The sequence below is a fragment of the Erithacus rubecula genome (genome assembly GCF_903797595.1).
Source record: "Erithacus rubecula genome assembly, chromosome: 4".
Classification (NCBI taxonomy): Eukaryota; Metazoa; Chordata; class Aves; order Passeriformes; family Muscicapidae; genus Erithacus; species Erithacus rubecula.
In genome coordinates this window covers 30,297,357-30,318,243 of record NC_136686.1, presented here as the reverse complement: position 1 = coordinate 30,318,243, position 20,887 = coordinate 30,297,357, and the positions used below count along the sequence as shown (strand labels likewise).

The following is a 20,887-nucleotide window of genomic DNA, read 5'->3' as shown; positions in this document are numbered from 1 at the left end:
GAATCAGCTTTTCTGTGACAAGACTGAATGACCTTTACAGTGACAGTTGGGATCTGCTGGACTTCTATCCCACAGGGACTGTGATACATTTTCAAAGGAAGATTCTACCCATTGGACTGCAGTGTGATGATACAGTGACAATTTGGGTTCATACAAACCTTAAGGATGGAGAGAAATAAACTGTGAATCTTTCACTTCTAAATCATCTGAACTTAGTCTCCTGAACTTGGAACTGAGAAAGAAAGACACAAGTGCAAGGGGCTGGAAAATGCTGTGGAGACCATCTTTCTCTAGATCAGGTTATTCAGCCAGAGAGCTAGTCTGTAAGTCTGGCAACAGCATGGGCAAGAGAGCTGACAGCACAGGAGAAGCTGTGGGTAAGACTAACCCTGCAGGAGCCAGAGGCTTCTCTTCAAAATAAAAATGTGTCCTTTAAATAACTTTAAAATAAAGGTGTCCTTTAGCCACACCACTTGCCTTGACTCATCATGGCCCATTCTAGGCATAGAGCTTGTTAGACTGTTTGGGAACACTGTTTGGACATAAAAAGGTGTGTTGTGTCCTAAATCTCATTCATAAATTAAACATACAAAAAATATACATATATTGTATAAATTAACACATATATATATAAACCACGATTTTATATATATATGTATATAAACTCTAAAATCACATTTCTTTGTTACCTGGAAGGAAGCATGCAAGAACAGCATATGGAGGGGGAGTTGCTGAACAAAGTTTCTCTGGTACAGAACAGGTCTGCCTAGGACAAACCTGCTTCCAGCAGCATTCCCCTGACAGCTGAAGAAAGGGGAAGTGCTTTTAGCCCCCATTTCCTGTATATAGTCGTTTTCCTGAAGATACACAGAGCAGCTTCCTATATTCCCCATAGAGGCCACAGGTCCAACCAACATCTGAAGAACCACCAGACTAGAGCTGAAGAAGGAAAGGCAAACAAGCATTAAAGCCAAAATCTATTGTCATCCAGTCTGGTAAAGTAATAATTTACAAGTCAGCAACAGAACCTGGGCACCACCATATGGAGGATCCTTGTTCGCCCATGTCAAAACAAGTGATCTCAGTCCCACCTCTATGATCCCTCTGCAAGTCTCCCAGTCTCTTATGATCATCATCCCTGTTTCTTTCTAAAATCCTGTGCTGTGTTCAACTGCCTAAGCACCTCTTTGCTTCCCAGTCTGTCCAGCTTATGCCCAAGTGGCAGCCAGTCACCTTGCAAACACTCACTCTGCATCCCACCAGTCTCTTTCCATCCCAAAGAGCACCTTATCTGTGTCTATAGAGAAGAGATCAGATGTTTTCAAAGGCCTGGATTTCATTAGGAATTCCTGCACTATCTCACCTTTTGAGGAAAGTCAGCAAATTTCATCCGGGCAAGAAATCGCCTCACTTCCCCACGGCTGATTTTTGGAGTGCTGCTATCCTTTAGCCACACCATCCGACCTTGACTCATCATGGCCCACTTCAGACCCAGCTTGCTGACTGACAGAAATCCTGGCTGCTTTTCTGAGGTTGCAGTTGTTGTCACAGTGATGTGAAATGCATCCTTTTGGAGATCATTAATTCCAACTGGTCCATCAGAAAAAGGCAAGAAAATAGTGGTGAAGAGCAAATAATTCTGTTTCTTCCAAAAGAAATCTTACAGCCCATACTCAGTCAAAATATACACTAGACTGATACTATATTCAGTCTGACTTTACAATTCCATAGTACCTTAGTTGATAAGGGAAAATCATTTTAACGTTTTTCCAGGAAAGAAACTGAAATATAGATCAGAAATGGAAGGGTTTGGTTCCAGGTTATGCTTTTGGGCTTGACATAGGATATGAACATATTTCAAGAATACAGTTCACTCTCAACTTTCCTTCCCACACCTGTTAGTAGCTATTCTTCACCTCTATAAAACAGGAAATTTGTAAAGCACTGTCAAGTGAGGTGACTCCAGTCACTGTAGAATGATCTGTAAAGACCTCAGAAATCCCTGTTTCTAAAAAAACCCCTGAAAAATAGTATTCTATTTGTTCTTGACTGAACTGTGTTTTTGATACAAGTCCAATTGGATGTAATTACTATGCAGCAGTTTTTCTATGCTTCTTGGCCTACTTCTCTCAGTTCTGGATGAACTGATCCACACTCCCATGCACAAGAGGCTGGCTGTTTGCTGAACTGCTTTAGAAATAGCAAGGAAATTGAACAGGGACTGTACAATTTTGCATAGATGTTAAAACCAGATCTACCTTTCCCTGAAAACACACATATTTTGGATTCCCCCTTACAAAAAGAAAAAGGAAGAAGCAGAACAGCTATCCTAAAGAGTAGGAGATTACTAATAAAAGCAGAAAAATGTATCTGAATTGACAGAGAAAAGTTTTATAGTGATTTTTTTTTTATGCACTGCATTAAATTAAAAATAGCTCCATGGAAAGCAACACAACTTACCTGGTGTAAAACATGCATCAAATCAAACTTAAACCTTTCATTGGTGAAATGTGTAAGAAACTTTGTGGGTCTTTTGTTTGCAAAGTAAAGGGTAGACAGGATGCTCCTTCAGAAGAATGATTAATCCTATTTCTCATGTTGTCCTTTGTATGGTGGACCTTAGGTGCTACCTTTAAAAGCACAACTACAGACCATTGTTTCTCACAGCTACTTCTCTCTTTGCATTTCTAACCTATGTAGTTTCTCCACCATTTATACTCACCTGCTGAAGCAATGACTTTGTCTGTTGCATTAGTGAGGTCCAAAAGCACTGTAGGAAAAACAGGATGGAGGAGATAAAGGTGGTGCAGCCCTGGGCGTTCAGGTCTGGGACCAGGTTGCTGTTGGAATGTAAAAGGCAAAAATATAACTGGTTAGCAAAGGGGAGTCTAGCTTTGTCAAAAAGATAAAATTTCCTGACACTGTGTTGTTTTTACATGCATCAGAGAATGAGAAGCTATGGTTTTATGAAGATTAAATCCTGAAACCTTTCTTTCCTAAAACAGAATTTGCTCTGCAACTTCTGTTTGGTAGGGCTGAAATCTAGCTCTGTCATATGCAGCCTGACAGACAAAGCTACAGTCTAGAAGTTTGAGTTTCCATGCCAAACTGTGTGCCTGCATGGACAGAAGGAGTACTCTGGGCTGGGAACAAATTTGCAGTTACAACTCCTCAGTGCTGCAAGAAAAAATGAAATTCATAAATTTTGGGGTTTGTTGATGCAAAATTTCTATCAACAAAGCTTTACAATGAAGAATTTGCACACAAAACCTCCTGTGTTTGGGCTCAGAGAAGTCAGAATGTCAAAGCAAGAGATGTCCCTGACAGCCTTCTTATATGTTAGGTTCAAGCTCAATGACAACAGGAATAAAAGACAGAGACTGTTTCACAGAGAAACCTCAAAGTGAAGAAAGGAAGCATGCTCACCAAACTTTGTAACACAGGCTGTGTTTCATCAGCCCAAAAGAGAAAAACAGACTTCTTGTCCAAAGTCATGACTGAGAGTGCATCGAGTTGTTGCTTCTGCCACGGAAGTTCCTGGTTCCAAACAGGGAGGCCAGACTTGCCATCCACCACCACCACCTCAAGGCAGGGAGAGATCAAGCATTAATGGGTGTCAAGGAGTGGGTATGCAGGGCCCCCTTGCAGAGGCATGGCCTGTGCTGTTCCCTTTCATGCCTGTGGCCACAAAGTAATGAGTGCTGGCCAAAGAGATGGGAAAAGAAAGGACCAGAGAAGGTTTGTCTCTTTTAACCCAACCTCCCCCACTCCTGTGCTGCCACTGCCCTCCTTGCCTTCACCTGTTTTACCTTTTTGCTCCCCTCTCCAGTCTGTGCTTGCAGCATGAAGTCCAGAGTTTGGTCAGCACCAAAGTAACCTGGTACAGGCTGGCTGTAAATTTGGAAAAAGAAACACTCAGCCCCATGGTAGAAAAAAAGTAATTTTAGATGGAGGCAGAATAGTTGCCTTCATCCTCCATTCTGCCTCTTAAAATGGCAGGATTTGTCATGCTAAATAAGGTCTTTCATTCACTCAGAACTATTCTGACTGTCAGGAATCCTTTGTTGGTGGATCAGAAAAGTGAAAAATGGTAAAGCAACCCATGGTGCTTGTCAGCCATTCTTCAGAATTGTCTGTGTGGGGGGCAACCCTTGATGAGCTGTGTAGACATCTGTTTATCTCCCTGTACACGACTCTATCATGCTTTCCTTTGCATGAGAACCTGTACTGTTGTTGCTATAATTATATAAAATTACCCAGCCCTTCCAAAATGCATTGGCACATTTGGCCTCCTGCAGAAAGTGGATTTCCCAGGCTGCCTTAGCTGTGTGAAATGGATCTTAATAAACTCAACACTAATGTCAGCCTATGATTCCTTGTATTCTTATTGCTGGCAGGTTTACAAGCCTTTTTATGACCTTAAGCAGGTTAAATGAAGTCCCTTCTCATCCTCTCACTTCTGGGTGACATAACACATTAATATACCACATTACAACTGTTTTTTAACCATCCTGCTTGCTGAGCCTTGCCTCTGTTTTCCTTCAATTCACCACAGCTAGACACTGCTAAATAAGCACAGTTGAGTCCACAAAATTCACAGAACCAGATTTCATGGCAAGGCAGGATCATCAGAGTATATCCTCTCCTCTTATTTATGACAGATTTCTGTATTTCACCTAATTAATCAAGTATCAGTAGGCTGGCTTTGCCTCATCTTTGATGAGATGAATTCATCACTTCTCATGACAATCAGTTCTAATGATTAATTTCACCCAAATAAACATTCCTGTATCTTCATTTTCTTGAACACAAATGACTTTTGCTTCAAGGCACTTGTTCTTGCTATGCCTGTTAGCTTCTATTTCTTACACATGCTTATGAACTCACCTCTCAGGCTTCTCTTTGATCATATAAATTCAGTATTTTAAATCTTCCATGCTAAAGCATTCTGTCCAGACCTTTTCCCACTTTTTTTCCATCTTCCCCTTGAAAACATGCATGACAGAATGGTTCCTGAACAGTAATACCACAGTACTGCAGTACTTACAACATCAAACAACATAATTTGCTTCACAAACACCTTCAGCAACCAGGTGCTGCTTTCAAGGCAGTATCATGAGACACTTATATAGCTTGAAAGCTCTCCAGTAGCAAAAGGAAGTAGAAGGCAATTCTATCCTATGACCACAAACTCAAAACATCTCCTAAGGTGCCTCTTCTCATGTCTCTTATGGATTACAGTCAGTGACAAATCCCACAAACTGAACGCAAACAAATATAAGCACACTGGATGCTACCAATCAAGTGAAAAATCCCCTGGGCACTTTCTCAAATGAACCAGAAGGCTAGTAATTATTCTGCCCAACAGTAATCCCCCCAGCAACCTGCTATTAATCCTTTCTCATCTGAAACATCCATTTACGAAACAATTTGCAACTGCTTTCTCAATTTCATGGTCTCTGAACTTCGCCCTTGCTTTATGACTACTGATTCTCCTTTATGGTTTTCCAGGGATCTTGTCAAAAGCTATCTGGAAATGCAGCACATCTGTGGTAGCCATGTTTGTTTTCTCAGAAATTATTCCCACAGGTCTGGATGAAGTTGTGTGCTTGGGGCAGGCTTACCCAGGAAAAGGGGTGCTCACAGCTGGCTTTGTAAGCTTTGTCTAATAAGGAATTCAGTCTGTTTAACTCTGTGGCAACATCCCTGACCTGAATTTGTCCCCCAGCCTATGATGCTTAAGTAGAACTTAAGTGTTAAAAAAAATATAAACAAACCTCTTACTTAAATACTAGCCCACAATACATTCAGTGTAGCAAATTTTGTCTTTCTGAACTTTGAAAAAATAGGTAGTCCAGGACTTTAGCACAGTCACCTAGAACAAGAATTGCTTTCATTATTTTTCAATTATGTGGATGCAAAATTTCTGTCAACAAAGCAGCTCCTCTACATGCCTTGTACTCTGTCCCTTGGGAGGTCAGAGAACAGGAAAAAGCAGCAACCTTGAATACCAGCTGCCCAGAGATGTTGTGAAGTCTCCGTCCTTGGAGATACTTAAAACCAGATAGTACACAGCCCTGAGTAATTTGCTCTAGCTTTTCTAGAGTCTGCTTGAGCAGGTAGGTGGGATTAGAAAATCTCCAGAGGTGTCTTCCAACCTCAACCATACTGGTAAACAAGTTTCCAACCCTTCCTGATTTGTAAGTTCCAACTTATTACTGCATCCATTTAGAAATTTCTTTCATAAAACTGATTCTACATCACCCATGAAGTGGCTTTGTTTAGTCAGTACATACACACTGACCCTCTAAACTGAATGCCAGACACATTAAGAAGTCTGCAGATTCTGGGCCCAAAACACTTCTAGTCCATTTCCTTTCCCCACAGTGTGATCAACTAGTCATAACTCATTCCTAAAGTCATAGCTTATGTCTCCCATCAGCCCTCAAGAATGTGGACATTACCTGAATATCAAAGATAGCTGAACACCTTTTTTTTTTTCTTAATGAAGTTCGAGTACCTTCTTCCCATTTATGCTCTTTGGGTAACACAGAGCTGAGAGCTGCTTTCTTTATTCTCAATACTAGAGCAAGCAATTGTTTCCCATATAATTTCCCTCAATTGTGCCCAACTGCCCTTTGCAAATATTTAATACTGAGCAAGCTGAAATTGCAGGTTATTACCAACTCACAAGATCTGGAAAATTACTTAATTTCCATACATGAAATTAGAGGATGAGCAGTATTATTTTAAGGTTTACATTTAGTATAGCTGGTGTACTGATTGTCATCAGAATGCTCATTTTCCACTTTCAAGGAACATTAAGATCTCTGGGCCATACTCATTCACCTACTCTAAATTCTTAACATCACTAATGCAACTGATCCTCTCCACTGAAGCCCTGGACAGCAGGTGGACTGAATCACACATCAGTAATCCACTTAATTCCGAAGCCACATAATTTCCATGATTTCATTGTTGGGTACCTGAATCAAGCTCCTTATTTGTGATCACTGACAAGCACACAGCTCAAGTTTCCAGTCTTCTGTTTCTTGCTCCCCCTGCCCTCCTCACTTGGCTCAACAACACACACCTCCAGTTCTCAGATTCCTCTTCAGACTGGAAGAATTACTGTCAATTGCTTTCTAAGGAGCACATGTGCTTAGAACTGAAAGTCAGGAAATGGTACAGAAGAAATAGGACAGAAAAATGTTCCCAGCAAGTAACCTGCTGATGTTCTGCAGCTCCAGGGTCCAGCGGTGCTCCAGGTCCTGTCCCCTAAGCAGGACCAAGCTCTCTTTGGTTGTGATGAGCAGGTTGCTGCAGTTTGTGTCAGGTGTCTTCACTGTCTGCAGAAAGTCAACACCTCCACTGGGACAAAAGGAAAACAGAGGAGATCAAGGCTTGTATCTCCACTCTCAGCACTAGCTGCCTGTCCACATGGCAATTCCTATAAAAGATGTGAACTATACTTTGAGAAGTCCATCTTTTCCCCAGTGATGTGGGTTCCTCAGTTAAGTGGGCTAAATTCAAATGTCGAGTCTTCTAAATATCATGAGTTGCTATAAAAAGCATGAAGTTTGTGAGCTCACATTTGATCCCCTCCTTTATTCCTATGGAGGCCCACACAGACTGAGCTTCCCAAAGAGATTCCATTAGCTGGGAATGCCTCTTTTTTCCCTTCTGCAATCCATACAAAGCTGAAGAAAGGAGCAGGAGAAGCTAAGGACTCCCTTTTATTGTACTCTGCACTTCTCTGGCTAGGACAACCAGAGGACAGGGAGGAAATTTGGAATATGGGTTCCCCACAGTATACCCCAGTTATCAACTGGACAATGAAGAGGACAGTATTGAAGTAGAAGTAACCACTGCTAGGAGTACTAGTAAGTGCCTACTCTTCCCTTCCTCTCCCAGAAGCAGCAAGATGACAAGTCCATCTTCTACCTGTAAATGTCAATGAGCTCTGACAGGTTGACAGATCTGCGCTTTTCCCACTCTGGCTCCTCCTGCTGCAGCATTGCAGGAAAGTTGTCTCGGTTTCTGGCTTGGGTAAAGATATCTCTCAGGGCAACTGCTTGAACATTACCTGCCAGGAAGAGTAAAGATGAAGAGTCTTGACTGCAAAAGATAACCCAGCAGAACAGAGGGTGGTTGGGACCACTGCAGTTGTGGTAGAAGGCAATGAAATGCCCAGAACTGGAACTTCCCTGGCATAACGTGCCTTTGGGAAATTCCAAAGTATTTGAGACTAGCAGGAATTGGTGCTCCTGTACTTTTCCACACCCATGGCAGTGAGACATGCTTTTGCCCTCCTAGCTGTTACAGCAGAAGGCATGGCAGAAGTATCCCAGGGACATTCTGGACCATTTCAGGTAAAACAAATGTTTTCTCTGGAAGGTGAAGTGCTGTAAAGCAAGGTGGATCTTACCAAAACCAAACAGGATGTAGATGGCTCCCCGGCTGGTTATATGGACTTGGGGGCCAATCACTTTCCCTTCTCCATTGGTGCTGTACTTGACAGGTCCACCCAAAGCAGTTCCAGTCTTTCCTGATACCAAGATGAAAAACATATCAGGCTGCAAGGAGAGAGAGGCAGAGATTTATATCAGTGCTTTCAAGCACCTATGCACTCAGAATCTTCTCCCAGCCCCACAGCATGAAGCTGCATTGATCATTTCCCCCTCAGCAAGGTCTAGATAGTGTTTGCTTTCTCTTTGCTCAGTCTGATTTCCTGGGCATCTTATATTCATGTTTTTCTCTTGACACAAATGCATCACATATGAAAGGGACTTCAAAAATCTGAGTTCCTCTAACAACACTGATTTTAGAATTCTGGGAAGGGATGAGCATAAAGGAAATCTGCATCTGAATTAATCATACAAGTATTTCTTTCTTTTGGATAAGTTAAATGCTCCTTTCTCCAGAGATCCATTCCTACACTGCTGCTAAAAACTCACTTCAAACCACACATTCAATGAACAGAAAAAGATAATTCTCAAGTCTCACTCAGGTGCAAATAATGACCCTTCTGTTCATTCCCAGCTGTCAAGAATGCGGGTAGTGTCATTATTGTTTGATCTCACTGCTCTGACTTACTGGAAGAAAAAGGGTGCTTTTCAGCAAAATCCAAGGGAATGAAAATTAGGGACTCTTGCAGCTCCAGTTACAATCCTTCCACATCAGTCTATTTTTCCTCTACACAAAGAGTAAAGGTCTTTCCAAACCTCAAGCAAAAGTATGCTGTACCTGTTTGTCTTGGAGAGCCATAACAACAATATCCCTAATGCCATCTCCATCTACATCTGGAAGAGTTGCAGCTGGTGCAGCCAGGAACCCACTTGAAAGGTGAATGGAGTTCAGTGTCCAGATGGTCTTGCCTGTGGAAAGAACAGAATAAGAGACTTGTACTTGGGGAACCAGAGGGCATCCCTAGAGGGTTCCACAAAACCTTCTTGAAAAGGGAGCAAGAGAGATTGTTTCTCCCATTCTATGTGAAGGGGAAAGACAGATCCATAAACTGAGATAAACTGCAGTGGGAAGCAAAATTCTTCTCCCAGCATTTCTCCAGATTGCCTTTGAGTCAGGCCTCAATTCCTGCTGTGCTTCTTTCTTAGCATGTCTTTAAAAGACCTGAGCCTTAAACAATTTCTAAGATAGCAGAGAATATTTAAGGTTCACTTTTCGAAGGAGAACCTAAATGAGGGTGCTGCTCAGCAGGACAGCAGTTGTCTGCCTCAGCCAGCATTAAAGGCTAGGTAGATGCAAGGAAAGGAAACAGATGGGACAGTTCTGATATTCAGAGTGCAAATCTGTGTCTCAGTTAAATTCCCAGCAGCAAATTACCACTCCAGCATGACATGCTCACTCCACCTCAGGGTGAAAGCATGTTAACAGATGTGATGTCAAATGGTTCAGCAGTCCAGCATGGACCCAGCTGGAAACACAGTAAAACTACACTTGGAAACTTGCAAATAAACATTAAAAAAAGGTAACAATTAAACTTGATGCTTCTACTTTTTTGTCATTCTTTTGCCAACATTTCTGATTTTTCAGTCTTTAAAAATGTTTTTCTGTGGCTACCACTCTGTAGGATAAGGTTTGCCCCTGAATGACAAAGTAAACCAAGAGCCAAACTTGTACATTACTGCTGCTGGTAAAAGAGGCAGCTCACTGTCCTGCCCATGAAAACACTGTGCAAGTAACCTAAAAAGCATTTTAAAAGTGTGGGAAGATAGCTGGGGGTAAAATTAGAGGAAACTTGAGAAGTTATATTCCCATCCTAACAGAAGTTCTAACAGTATGGAAATTACAGGGTAAAATACAGCTGTTGCTTCCTGCATAGAATATGACTGGCATGCCTGAAACCTATTCCACCATGACTCCCCACACCCACAGTCTGCAACCATAGGACCTGCTAAGGGGGATGGAAGAAAGGGTGGAGTGGAGCGGGAATACCAGGGCCAGACTGCAGAAATCCTTGCAGGGGGGAAAACTTAACAATACTTTGCAGCTGATAAACAGCATTGCACCTGTCAGCCAGGGGAGACAGAAGATGTCTGTTGCTGAGCCAGCAACTCTGATGAATTATTGTCGTTGGATGAACTGAGTTCTTCAAAACCTAACTGTAATATTAACACACATCTCCATCCCAAAGTTACCCACCTTCAAGGTACCTTTTGGTTGATTCCAAAAACAACCCTATACCTACCCATGGCTATTTCTGCCAATGAATTAATGTGGTAGAACAAACAGCAATCAGAGAATGAAGGTGCATATGATCAAGTGATTAAAAATGCAATATTAAGTCACATCTAATCAATTCAACTATGGGCCTCATTTCTCTGCAAGGTTTCCTGGATGTTGAGTAAATCCTTATGCAAGTTCTCCAGGAATGCTGTTCAGCTTTGCAGTGCTGTCAGGTAGATCCTGAGTTGTACCAGCAGCTCAACGCTAATGACAACAGACTTTACATACTCTTTATGACATGGGGATGCTACAGGATAAGATTAACACTTTGAAATATTCTGAGATGTAGGACAAAGATGCTGTCACAGGTATTAAATGTTTTGGAATTTCTTATTCTGTGTAACTAGAAACTTATTAGTTTTGACTCCTTTCTGTGTGTCATGAAGTAATAGCCACCATGATGTGCCAAAACCAAATCATTCACGCTTATTAGTCCTTTAAAGGAAACAAAAAAGCAGTAGCATATTTCTAATATGCTCGTAGTTGACTTCACCTGTGGAGGCACTGAGAAGGCTGAGGAATTTTGATGTTCCTGTAACAAGGCAGACAGGCCCTGCAGCTGCCCCCAGTGATAGCCCATTGCACTGCACACTTCGTGTCTCCTCTGGAAGCTGGATGGACCACAAGGTGCTGCCATTCATACCAGAAAGTGCCACCACAGTCACGGAGGGTCTAGAGACACCTAGAAGAGACAGGAAAGAGAGAATGTGATCCCTTGGTGTCAGAGGGATTACTATGACCACATTGCCTGGGGTCCTTGAGCTGGAGATCGAGCTCTAGCTCCTGGAGCTGAGTGGTTCAAGACAGACAAATCCACACTGCCTGAAAGCAAAGGTCAAATGTTACCTCATGGCTGAACTTCACTGCTGCAGAACCTAGCAGTGATCTCCAAACAAATTGGGCTGAAAACCAACAGCCTGGAAAATCATGGAGGTTGGACCTGAGCTCATAGTAAGAAATGTGGTCAGCTGGGCAGACAGAACCAGGTTCCTGGGGACATTGTGCTTAATTGTGCTGACTTCCTCCTGTGAAATGTACTGCTGTCAAATCAGACTGATTCTTCTGATCCCCTCTCCCTCAACATAACAGCTAGGATCAAGGGGAAGCCTTAACATGAAAGTGCTGGCTTGTTTGGAATTCTGGAGCAACAGAAAGTGATTGGTGGTCTAAGAGCTTTCTGCTTTGTTTTCCAAAGGAGTTTCATTATTGTGAAAAACAGACAATGCAACCAATTGGTGGAAATTGGCGTTCTTTTTCCAATTTGCCAGTTAGAACAAAATAATTGTAAAATAAAGTAGTCCATGCTGCTTCAATTGACTGTTGGCTCTGATTCCAAATGTGATCAACTTTTAGCTCAGACATAAGTGTGGTTATTGTAACTAATCCCCACCTAGTACAGACATATCACAATTTAAGATGAACTCTCACATATTTCAAAATTATAACAGACTCAGTCAACTTCTTACTAGCAACACATACAACATGTGACCTAATGACACAAAGGACATATATGGGCCACTGGCTAAGTACAAGGCTGAATCCAGTCTCTAGATCAAACTCACTCTTTTCTCAAACTGATAATTATGTGGTTTATGCTAAAAGGTTACTCCAGATCAAGTTATTTTTGTTGCATTGATAGGGATGAAGAACAATTAACTCCTGAATGCAGCTCACAGCTGTTGAGTACAAGTTGGAGAAACAGTTAACGTCACAGATTACTCCACTGGTGCCTAGTCCAAGCTTATCTCTATTTAGCACTGTGTGAATGGTCCAAGCACAAGCTACAGGTGGGCTGATATCCAGCTATGTGAGTTTTGGATTATGATCTGCTTACACCTGTTTTAGTGTCTGGCTTTTGTCTTTCAGCACAGCTACAGCCTAGGCATGACTAGTTTCATCTAGAGCATGCTGACTATATATATATATAGCTGGGATAAAAAACAAAAGCAATGCAATGGCAAAAATACAGAGCGCAAGGACAACCTATATGAACTGAACACAGCCTTTATGTTAACTCTATCTTCCTCTCTCACTTCTTTTTTAAGTTGCTTAAAGTTTTCTGTATGTTCATAGGTTTCTTTTTATAGGACTTGCTGTGAAATACCAAGGGCCTTACTTGGGCCATGGAGAAAGGCTTCCCTATCCTCTAATAATATTTTTATTACCTCTTTGAAGAGCCAAGGCATTTTACTCCAAGATTTTTTTTCAGGTTGTGCAATGTATACCTGCTCCCTGAATACATCTCTGAGATGGAACAGATTCACCAGAGGATGCCAGAATAGGCAGGTGCAGTACAGCAGGCAGCTGGGAGCCTCCAGGACTTCAAAAGCCCAGTGCAATAGGATGCCACTGGATTTGGCAGCCCCTGTGTAATGGTGGCCAGTATCAGCAGGCTCTGCTATGTTACCTGAAGAGTGTGAGGACTAGCAAAGAAAGCAGAGCAGCAAGGAGGAGGAAGCAGGGCAATACCTGCTAAACAGCCAGGCACAGTAGCTTCCCTATCATGAATTAACAGTGATTTGGAGCCTGGCAAGTATATGGAGTGACCTGGAGAAAAAGGCAGCAAAATGAGGGTTTGAAGGTTTCTAAAAACAAAGTGAGGTGTACACAAATGCAGGACCAAGAGACAAGAGTTGCCCCAAGATGAGATAAGGGCAAACAGATGATGTTGGCCAAAAGGTATAGGAGCACAGGCTTGTAATGAAAATTTTAAGCATGACCAACCACAGGAACAGTACACTAGCAATTTTAAAGAACTCTGAAAAGAGCAATGCAGTGGATTGGCAGTGGCAGAAACTCTTCCTGTGTAAGACAAATATACAAAGGTCCATACTGACACATTAAGAGAAATGTAAACAACCTGCAGTGCTTACCCATGACACTGGCATTCATCAAGGCAGTGAAGACAATGAGGATGTCAGGGAGGCCATCACTGTTCACATCACACAGTTCCAATGGGGATAACACACCACCTGCAATAATTACAGAGGGTCACTGCATGCCAAAAAGGCCACCCAGCTCATTTTTCACTCTAGGAGAGGAGGGTTGGCCCAGAAATGAGACTTGGGAGTAGATAAGCCTCACAAAGTCTGCTAAGGAACCACCAAGGGCAGGCAGCTCACACCACGGTAAGATCTTTCATTGCATGGAACTGCAGAAATGCAGCATTTGGGTCAGAGAAAGGAAAAGGAAAAATGGAGGAGCTAACAGAAAAAGATTCACGTTTCCCACTTCAATTTCTGAGGTGATGTGGAGCCATGTATCATATGAAAAGCTTAGATTTGGAAGCCAGGGGCAGAAAGCAAAGGAGAGAGAGACATATCTAGACCTGGCAGAAATTATTTCACAAAACAGTGTTATTTTATTGCAGAAGCCAGAGCAGGAGATACTTTAGAATTTTTACCAGTGACCCACACAGGATAACAAAAGATCTCAAATGTTGATTTATGCATTCAAGCAGGGCTAAAAGACAATGGAAAAAGGTTAGTTAAGCCAGTTAGAAGACACAAAAAAAAAATCCCTCTCCTCTCAAACATAACCACATACTTCAGCATGGAGGTACTGGTAAAGTCCAGGCTGCAGAAAGGGAGGCATTGTATTTTAAAATGGGCTGGGCCATCTCCATCTGGAACAGAGCACAACATCCAGACAAAACGCAGGATGGAAAAAGAGTCAAAATAATTTTTGATGTTGGCAGGAACAAAATTTTGTGTCACTGTTATCTGCGGATGCCAGATTTCACATGCCTCAGCTCCAAGAGTGAGCAGGACACAGCCACCTGTCTATTATTTTGGAGCATCTGTAATGGTGAGGAAAGGTCTCTGCTCTGACCTGGCTCTCCCAGATAGGTCTCTCCCACCGATGGCCAGCCTGGGAGCTGCCACCTCCCCCATGCCAGATGCTGTTCTTGGGGCTTTCTCACCTGCTCCCTGACCTAGGTTGCGGTTCCAGGTGTTATGCAAGTCTCTAGGGGGACAGGGAATTAGAAACGCGCACACCAGCACAAGAATCATCGAGATCACCACAGTGAGCAGGAAGATGGCAGTGCGCAGGTATGGCATGAGGGAGGGAGCAGCCTTCTGCTCCAGGCTCCCGGCCGTCTCTGCAGGATAACCCTCGGGTGCGCTCTCTGACGTGTGCTGCTTTGTCATCCCAACCTCCACATCGGAATCAGCGTCCTGGATCTCTTCAGGGGGGCTCTTCCCATTCTTGACCCCCCCATTCTTCTGGATGTTGAGTACAAGGTCATCTTCACTTTCATCACTGTCAGCTTGAGTGAGGGGATCATATTCCCCAAGATCTGGGCTCTTCTTTCCTGAGAAAAGATAGAGAGAGACAACAAAGCATGAGTTTTTGCAGGATCCCCATGGAGAAAAGGCTGCAGTGGAGAGTGATAGAGAAGGGACAACAGAGTAGTCTGCATTTTGCATGGATCCAAGTGAGAAATGTGAGAGAAATGATGGGGTCTCTCTCTCCATGTTTCACAGCAGCATCTGTGGGAGAGAAGATGCTGACAGTTTATCTTCCTCAGATAAATGGGTGTGTGTGTATACATATATGTATGTGTATGCATATGTCTATATGGAATTCATGGCTGATTAAATTCTAATACTTTCTTGACTGGTAATGAAACATGAAGTCTCTCTGAAGATGAGGGGAAAGTAAGTTTGCCCCTTTTGGCCCTTTGGGCCACTAACATGCTGACGCCTGAAGGAATCAGGCTGCTTCTCTGAGACACCACCTTCTCTGCATGGCTCAGTTCTGCAAACTGAGAGAGAATGCTCCAACCCTTGCCCAAGGCAATCCCAGTGCACCTGCTCTGTTCCTGCTCCCACCAGAGCCAACAGACTGCGCTTAGCCTGGCCAAGAGAGATAACTTGGTGCTGATCCCTTCAGGTGGTGGTGCAGGAAAGTAGCTTAGCTTTAGGTGTCTGCTGCACAGATGCCTGGCACACAGATGACCTCTCCCCCAAGCCCTAGACAGCCACAGGGAGTGGCTGGTCAGGTGTAGAGGCTGGTCACACACCCTGGCACAAGCCCAGTGCCATCTGTTTATGGGGACAGGAAAGATTTCACAGAGTCACTGCCCTGAGCTATGAGTAGAGGGTCACGTCCCAGGGAGCTGCCCTGTGCCACAAGGCTGGGCATGGAGCCATGGCCAGTGCTCTGATGATTGCAAAGTCTCAGTCTGGTTCTCTCTCTCCCCAATTCCAAGGTGGGACTTTGCAATCCCAGGTATGTGTCTCATTTCCTTTCATTTACAGCTGATCTGAAACAGGAACTAGCTTATGCCCGAAGATTCCTAAGTGATACATGCAAGGCATAATAAGCAACAATATGCAAGCAATAGCCCCTCTCAGACACTAAGATGATGGGAAGGCTTTACAAAGCAGAATTTTTATAGTTTTCATGATTATTCTTCCTGACTAAGATATTATACCTTACTTCAGGTTTTCCTATTAAAGACACTCAAGTAACAGATGTACTGTAGTACCTAGTTCATGCAACACACCTATTTTGCATAATCTAGTGTGTATTTTTCATCACATGCATTTTCTTTCTTCCTCATTTCTCACCCCACAAAAAGACCTTCACTTTCCCTTTGTCTACCACTTATGAGTGGTATTCAGCTTCATTTTTAGGATTTAAGAAAAACTTTCAATCCCACTAAACCAAATGCCCCACACTAGGTGGAACAGCCAGGACAACTAACCTACATTGAACAGAAGGAAATAAAAATACCCAACACTTTCACATATCTAAGACAGACTCTTCCTTTTTGATTGAGGGCTTCTACAGAAGACTCAAAAATCTGGTACACTCCAAAAAGCAGTTCTTGTGGAGGCAGAGCACCAAACCAAGAGATACTGCATTCCTGTGGGTTGGTCTGATGCATCCCTGTGACACACTGCTTTGTTTCATACAGGTCTGCTCTAAACATGTGCTCAAAGGGTGGGCTTTTCAAGAAGTCTTGATAACCTTGGCTCCATCCCCTAATTGCACTTAGGGGATGCCACTGACCCTGGTGGCACACAGCCCTCCGCTCAGACATTGCAGCGTAAATTTCACAGGTGTCTAATACGTAGGTTGTACTAAAAAGTGGCTGAAAGACTACACAGTTGAAACAAAAAATTCCAGAGAGGTGTCACTGCCAGGGAACTTGCAGCTTCTCACAACAGATCCAGATGTGCCAGGTCAAACCAGGTCAGAACGGCATGAAAAACAAATGCAGCTGACCCAAGAGTAGATGGTATTAAGCCTGGGAAATCAGTCAGACAATTATGTTAACTGGATTGCTCCCCATTTTGGAAGCTGGTGACATTTGAGTAAAACAGCTCAAAGCATACCTATGCTTCACATATACTATGTTTTGTGAAATTATTTTAATTACAAAGAATCAACTAAAAGATTGGAACCTGCTCTTCATCCTTGATGCAACTGAAAGCATTGGTATCAATCAAATTTATCTGGAACAGTTTTGTTCTGGATCCTTGAAAAAGATGGCTCACCCACTCCTTGAACTGGCAGGGACTGAGATGCTGGCAACATCGACAGTGGTGTCAACCACAGCCTGTAACAAGAACATCTCTTCTACTTAGAACCACTGACTGGTGGCTAGAAAGCAGATACTACACAGTAATGACAGCTTTTGATGATCTACATAGTTAAGAATCTGGAGAATTATAGGAGAGCTATAAAGCATAGAGCTGTTCAGTTAATGTCTAAGCCAGAGTAGGAATCAGAAACTGGCATTCTTTCACCCTCTCTTTTCTCAAAAGGTTATCTGGCACTCACAAGGCACAGCTACTCAGTAAACTCAGCCATAAAGTGCCCTGAAGGTTCTATTTTTTTAAGCCAAAAGGAGGGAATATACTGCCCTTTAAGAAGGGCTGTTGAAGCACTCATCTAACACATGTAAAACCCAATAGTATATCTCATCTCTAACGATTCAAACATTTATCTCCTGCTGTTCAGAGAGAACCTTAACTAATTTGTAGGTGTTTTGGGAATGTGTTTGGAATGCTGGCAAGCCATGTGCTCAGCTCTGCCTCCCAAGGCTGTTATGTGGTGCAGAGAACACGTAACTCATGATTCACCTGGCTGGACAGACAGCAGAAGGAACATGACTCTTCATTAGAGTTTTAGGTCACCTGCTGTGGGAAGGAGGGATAACACACTTGGTGTTCACTAATCACTCCCAGATGACTTTTCAGCAGAAAAGCACAAACATAACAACCAGTAAAAATGAGTGAAAACAAAAGCAGTCTCACACCATTTAGAGAATGATAATTTATTTTTAAGTGCTCCAGAAGTCAAATTTTTTCCTTTCTGCTCAACAACAAGGCTCAGGCTGGTGGCAAACAATTCGTCCATCAATAGAAAGCTAAAACTGTGTCTGTTGTAAGCAATCAGCTGTCAGGGAATACATACAGTTTTCAGTTTTCCATCGTGGAAGTAGAAATACTAAGATCTGAGCTGGTCTCTTGGTCAAACTCACCATATGTCTTAGAAGGATAACCACTATGTATTCTTCAAGAGAAATTAGTCTCTATGCAATCTGCAGTTTCTGTGGCCTTATGTAGGTACCAGGTCTGTGTAACTCAGAGACTCCAAGTGCATATAAACCTTGCATCCACTTCACAGGTATGGAGTTAGTATCAGCAAAGTCAGTTTCCCTATTGCTTTGTGTTCTCTCCCTCCTACAGGTAGAGACAACAAAGCCTCTTCTGTTCTGACCTGCTCTAAATCATAGTCCATTTTTTCCATGGCATCAGTGATAAAACAGAGTGGCCTGTGGTTACAATCAGAGCAAGTTACTGGTCACATCACCCTGGCTTTTGTTTTTTTTTGGAGCCACTGGAAGAAAAAGAAAATACTCATGATGGAGGCTTTCAAAGACAGAACAGAGGAAAAATGTCCCAACTCCTTGGTTTTCAAGGGCAGCAGGTCTCTAAATTGTGCTTTATGACTTTGAAAATCCCCCATGTATTTCCCAAATGCTATTTTCACACAGGCAACTATTGCAGTAGAGGAATGTGACCCCTCACTGAAGAACAGATCATTATTATGCAATCATGATCTGAAAAGAAGGAACCACTAGGCAATCTGTGTTAACATGAGGTACTAGTCATAATAAAATATTCATTTCTTCTGCTGATGGCTTCAAAGTTATTAATTGTAATCTTATCTTTCCTTGTTTCAGCTGACTGAGAGGGTTTTTCTTTGCACTCACGTTGGAATGAAAAGAGAAGATTTTGGACTTTAGAAGTGTGCAATTTTCATTGCATTATTCCAACGATGGCACACTGGTGCCAGTATCTGTTGTACTAATTTCATGTTCTGTTTATTTTTCTGGCAGTTGGCAGGCACCAGTCACTGGGTGCTGCAGACATACCTCCAAGCCCACGAGGAGACAAGTTGCCACATGTTGATTTTTAATTAATTTAATGAGATGTGTCAGGAAAAACAGATATAGCAATGGACTTTCTGCTTTCTCATTGCTGTCGGAAGCTGCATTTTTCAATAATTAAACACACAAGAAAGGTATGATTTCTGCAATTTAACCTAAGGACTGATGCAAGAACTCTTCCCTCAAGTACATCTGTAAGGCCTGTTATGACCTTTTTCAAATCAGTGTTTCCCAACAGCAGATATCAAATAGATCATGCTGGCTCCAAAGGTCCCAGAAGAAATCTGTACTTTTCATTGCACGGTTCCCTAGTGGTCACGTCCTAAGGCACACACCTACATCTACCAGTTTGCACTCCTTCTAAACAGACTTCATGGTAATGTATTCCTTCCCATTTAGACAGGCACTCACATATATATATAAAACTAGGAAGAAACCAACTTACAAACAAAATGTCTTTGAAGGAGACTCAAGAGGCACCACATAAACTAAAACTTGGCTCCCGTTAAGGGTTATGAAAAGATGGCAGGAAGGACCTTGAAGACATTACTGTGACCTTCATGTACTGATGGAGGAAGAAAGAATGATGAGTGCACTGAGTGCAGCCTCACAGACTGGGGCCATGCAGACACTGTGGTGTCTATGCCAAGGAGCTCTCCCCAGCAGCACACACCCTGTCTCTGCCCCAGGGCTGTCCCAAAGGCAAGACTCGGTTAGGAAGAGCAATGAGGCGCTTTCCCATTGAAGTTAATGCAGCCAGGTGCATTGGCACCGTCTAAAGTACATCCAACAGCAACTAGCATGCTCCCAAGATCTGGTTTGGCAAGGTATTTTAATTCCCTTTTAATCTCCTTGCTGAAGAGAACGGCTGTTGGACTGCTGCTCACCAAACACAATGGCCCCTTATGCTTGAATATCCTTTCATCTCGCTGAAGATCTCTGGCTGGAAGGTGCAGAAGCGGCAGGCAGGCTTTAAACATTTACCTGGGTAATTGCATTGGCACTTACCGAGCTCCTGGCCTGGCTTCTGTGGCAGTAACCCGGCAGGAGCAGACCTGAGAGGTCTGTGCCTCCTTTCCTGCGGCGCAGTCCCCTCACAGGGCCGCGGCCCCGGCCCCTCTGCCGCACACGACGCCCCCGAGCCCCAGCGGAGCCCGCCGGCCGCCCCTCACCGCCCGCACCCTCGGGCCTCACCCTCACCGCCACATCGCTATGGCAACGCGCCCGCAGCCCTCAGCCGCGCAGCGGGTGGCACCATGGGCCCCGCACCTCCTCCCGCCACCAGGGCTGCCCTGGGCGCGGCTGCCCTGCCCTGCCCGGCCCCGCCCGGCCCGGCGCTCGGTCCGTCCCGCGGGCGCGCAGCCCTTACCCGGCAGCTTCAGCGCCCGGGACAGCACCGTAGCCATGCTGGACACGGCACTGCGCTCGCGCACCGCCCCCGCCCCGCGCCGCCCCGCGGCCTGCTGGGAATTGTAGTTCCTGGGCGTGAGGGGGGCCCGGGCCCTTCGCGGCCCGGCTGAGCCGGAGAGGCGGAGACCCGCAGGGACGGGCGGGCCGGTGGCGGCCAGCCCAGGGCAGCCCAGATCTCCGCAGCCTGCACGGCCGTGTGGGCACAGACAGATGGAAAATAGGCTTGTCATCCAGAGCGGCTTGCACAGAAATCGCCAGTCCCTTTAAATTGTTGTTTCTATAATTATATGCCTTCATTCTTGGAAAACTTTTGGTTGAAAG

The 20,887-nt window shown here is 43.7% G+C and overlaps 1 protein-coding gene across 1 annotated transcript; it reads right to left on the bottom strand.

The window, feature by feature from the left end:
* Positions 1 to 808: 808 nt before the first annotated feature.
* FAM234B (family with sequence similarity 234 member B) lies at positions 809 to 20,847 on the bottom strand. Its single transcript, XM_079304533.1, has 13 exons — positions 20,526 to 20,847; positions 14,669 to 15,061; positions 13,620 to 13,718; positions 11,240 to 11,428; positions 9,247 to 9,377; positions 8,429 to 8,576; positions 7,945 to 8,086; positions 7,228 to 7,371; positions 3,810 to 3,891; positions 3,427 to 3,582; positions 2,723 to 2,840; positions 1,364 to 1,590; positions 809 to 939 (listed from the first exon to the last, which is right to left on the bottom strand). The coding sequence occupies exons 1-13, from the start codon at positions 20,794 to 20,796 to the stop codon at positions 934 to 936; spliced, it is 2,106 nt and encodes a 701-aa protein (XP_079160659.1). The 5' UTR covers positions 20,797 to 20,847; the 3' UTR covers positions 809 to 933.
* Positions 20,848 to 20,887: the final 40 nt, after the last annotated feature.

What these genes read in the sequence shown, in the direction of transcription:
- FAM234B (XM_079304533.1), bottom strand. Translation starts at nt 20,796, where the DNA reads ATGACAAGCCTATTTTCCATCTGTCTGTGCCCACACGGCCGTGCAGGC. An exon ending in AGCCTGTGTTACAAAGTTTG is followed by an intron (nt 2,841 to 3,426) that starts GTGAGCATGCTT and finishes ACATTCCAACAG; the next exon opens with CAACCTGGTCCCAGACCTGA. An exon ending in CAAAGTCATTGCTTCAGCAG is followed by an intron (nt 1,591 to 2,722) that starts GTGAGTATAAAT and finishes CTGATGGACCAG; the next exon opens with TTGGAATTAATGATCTCCAA.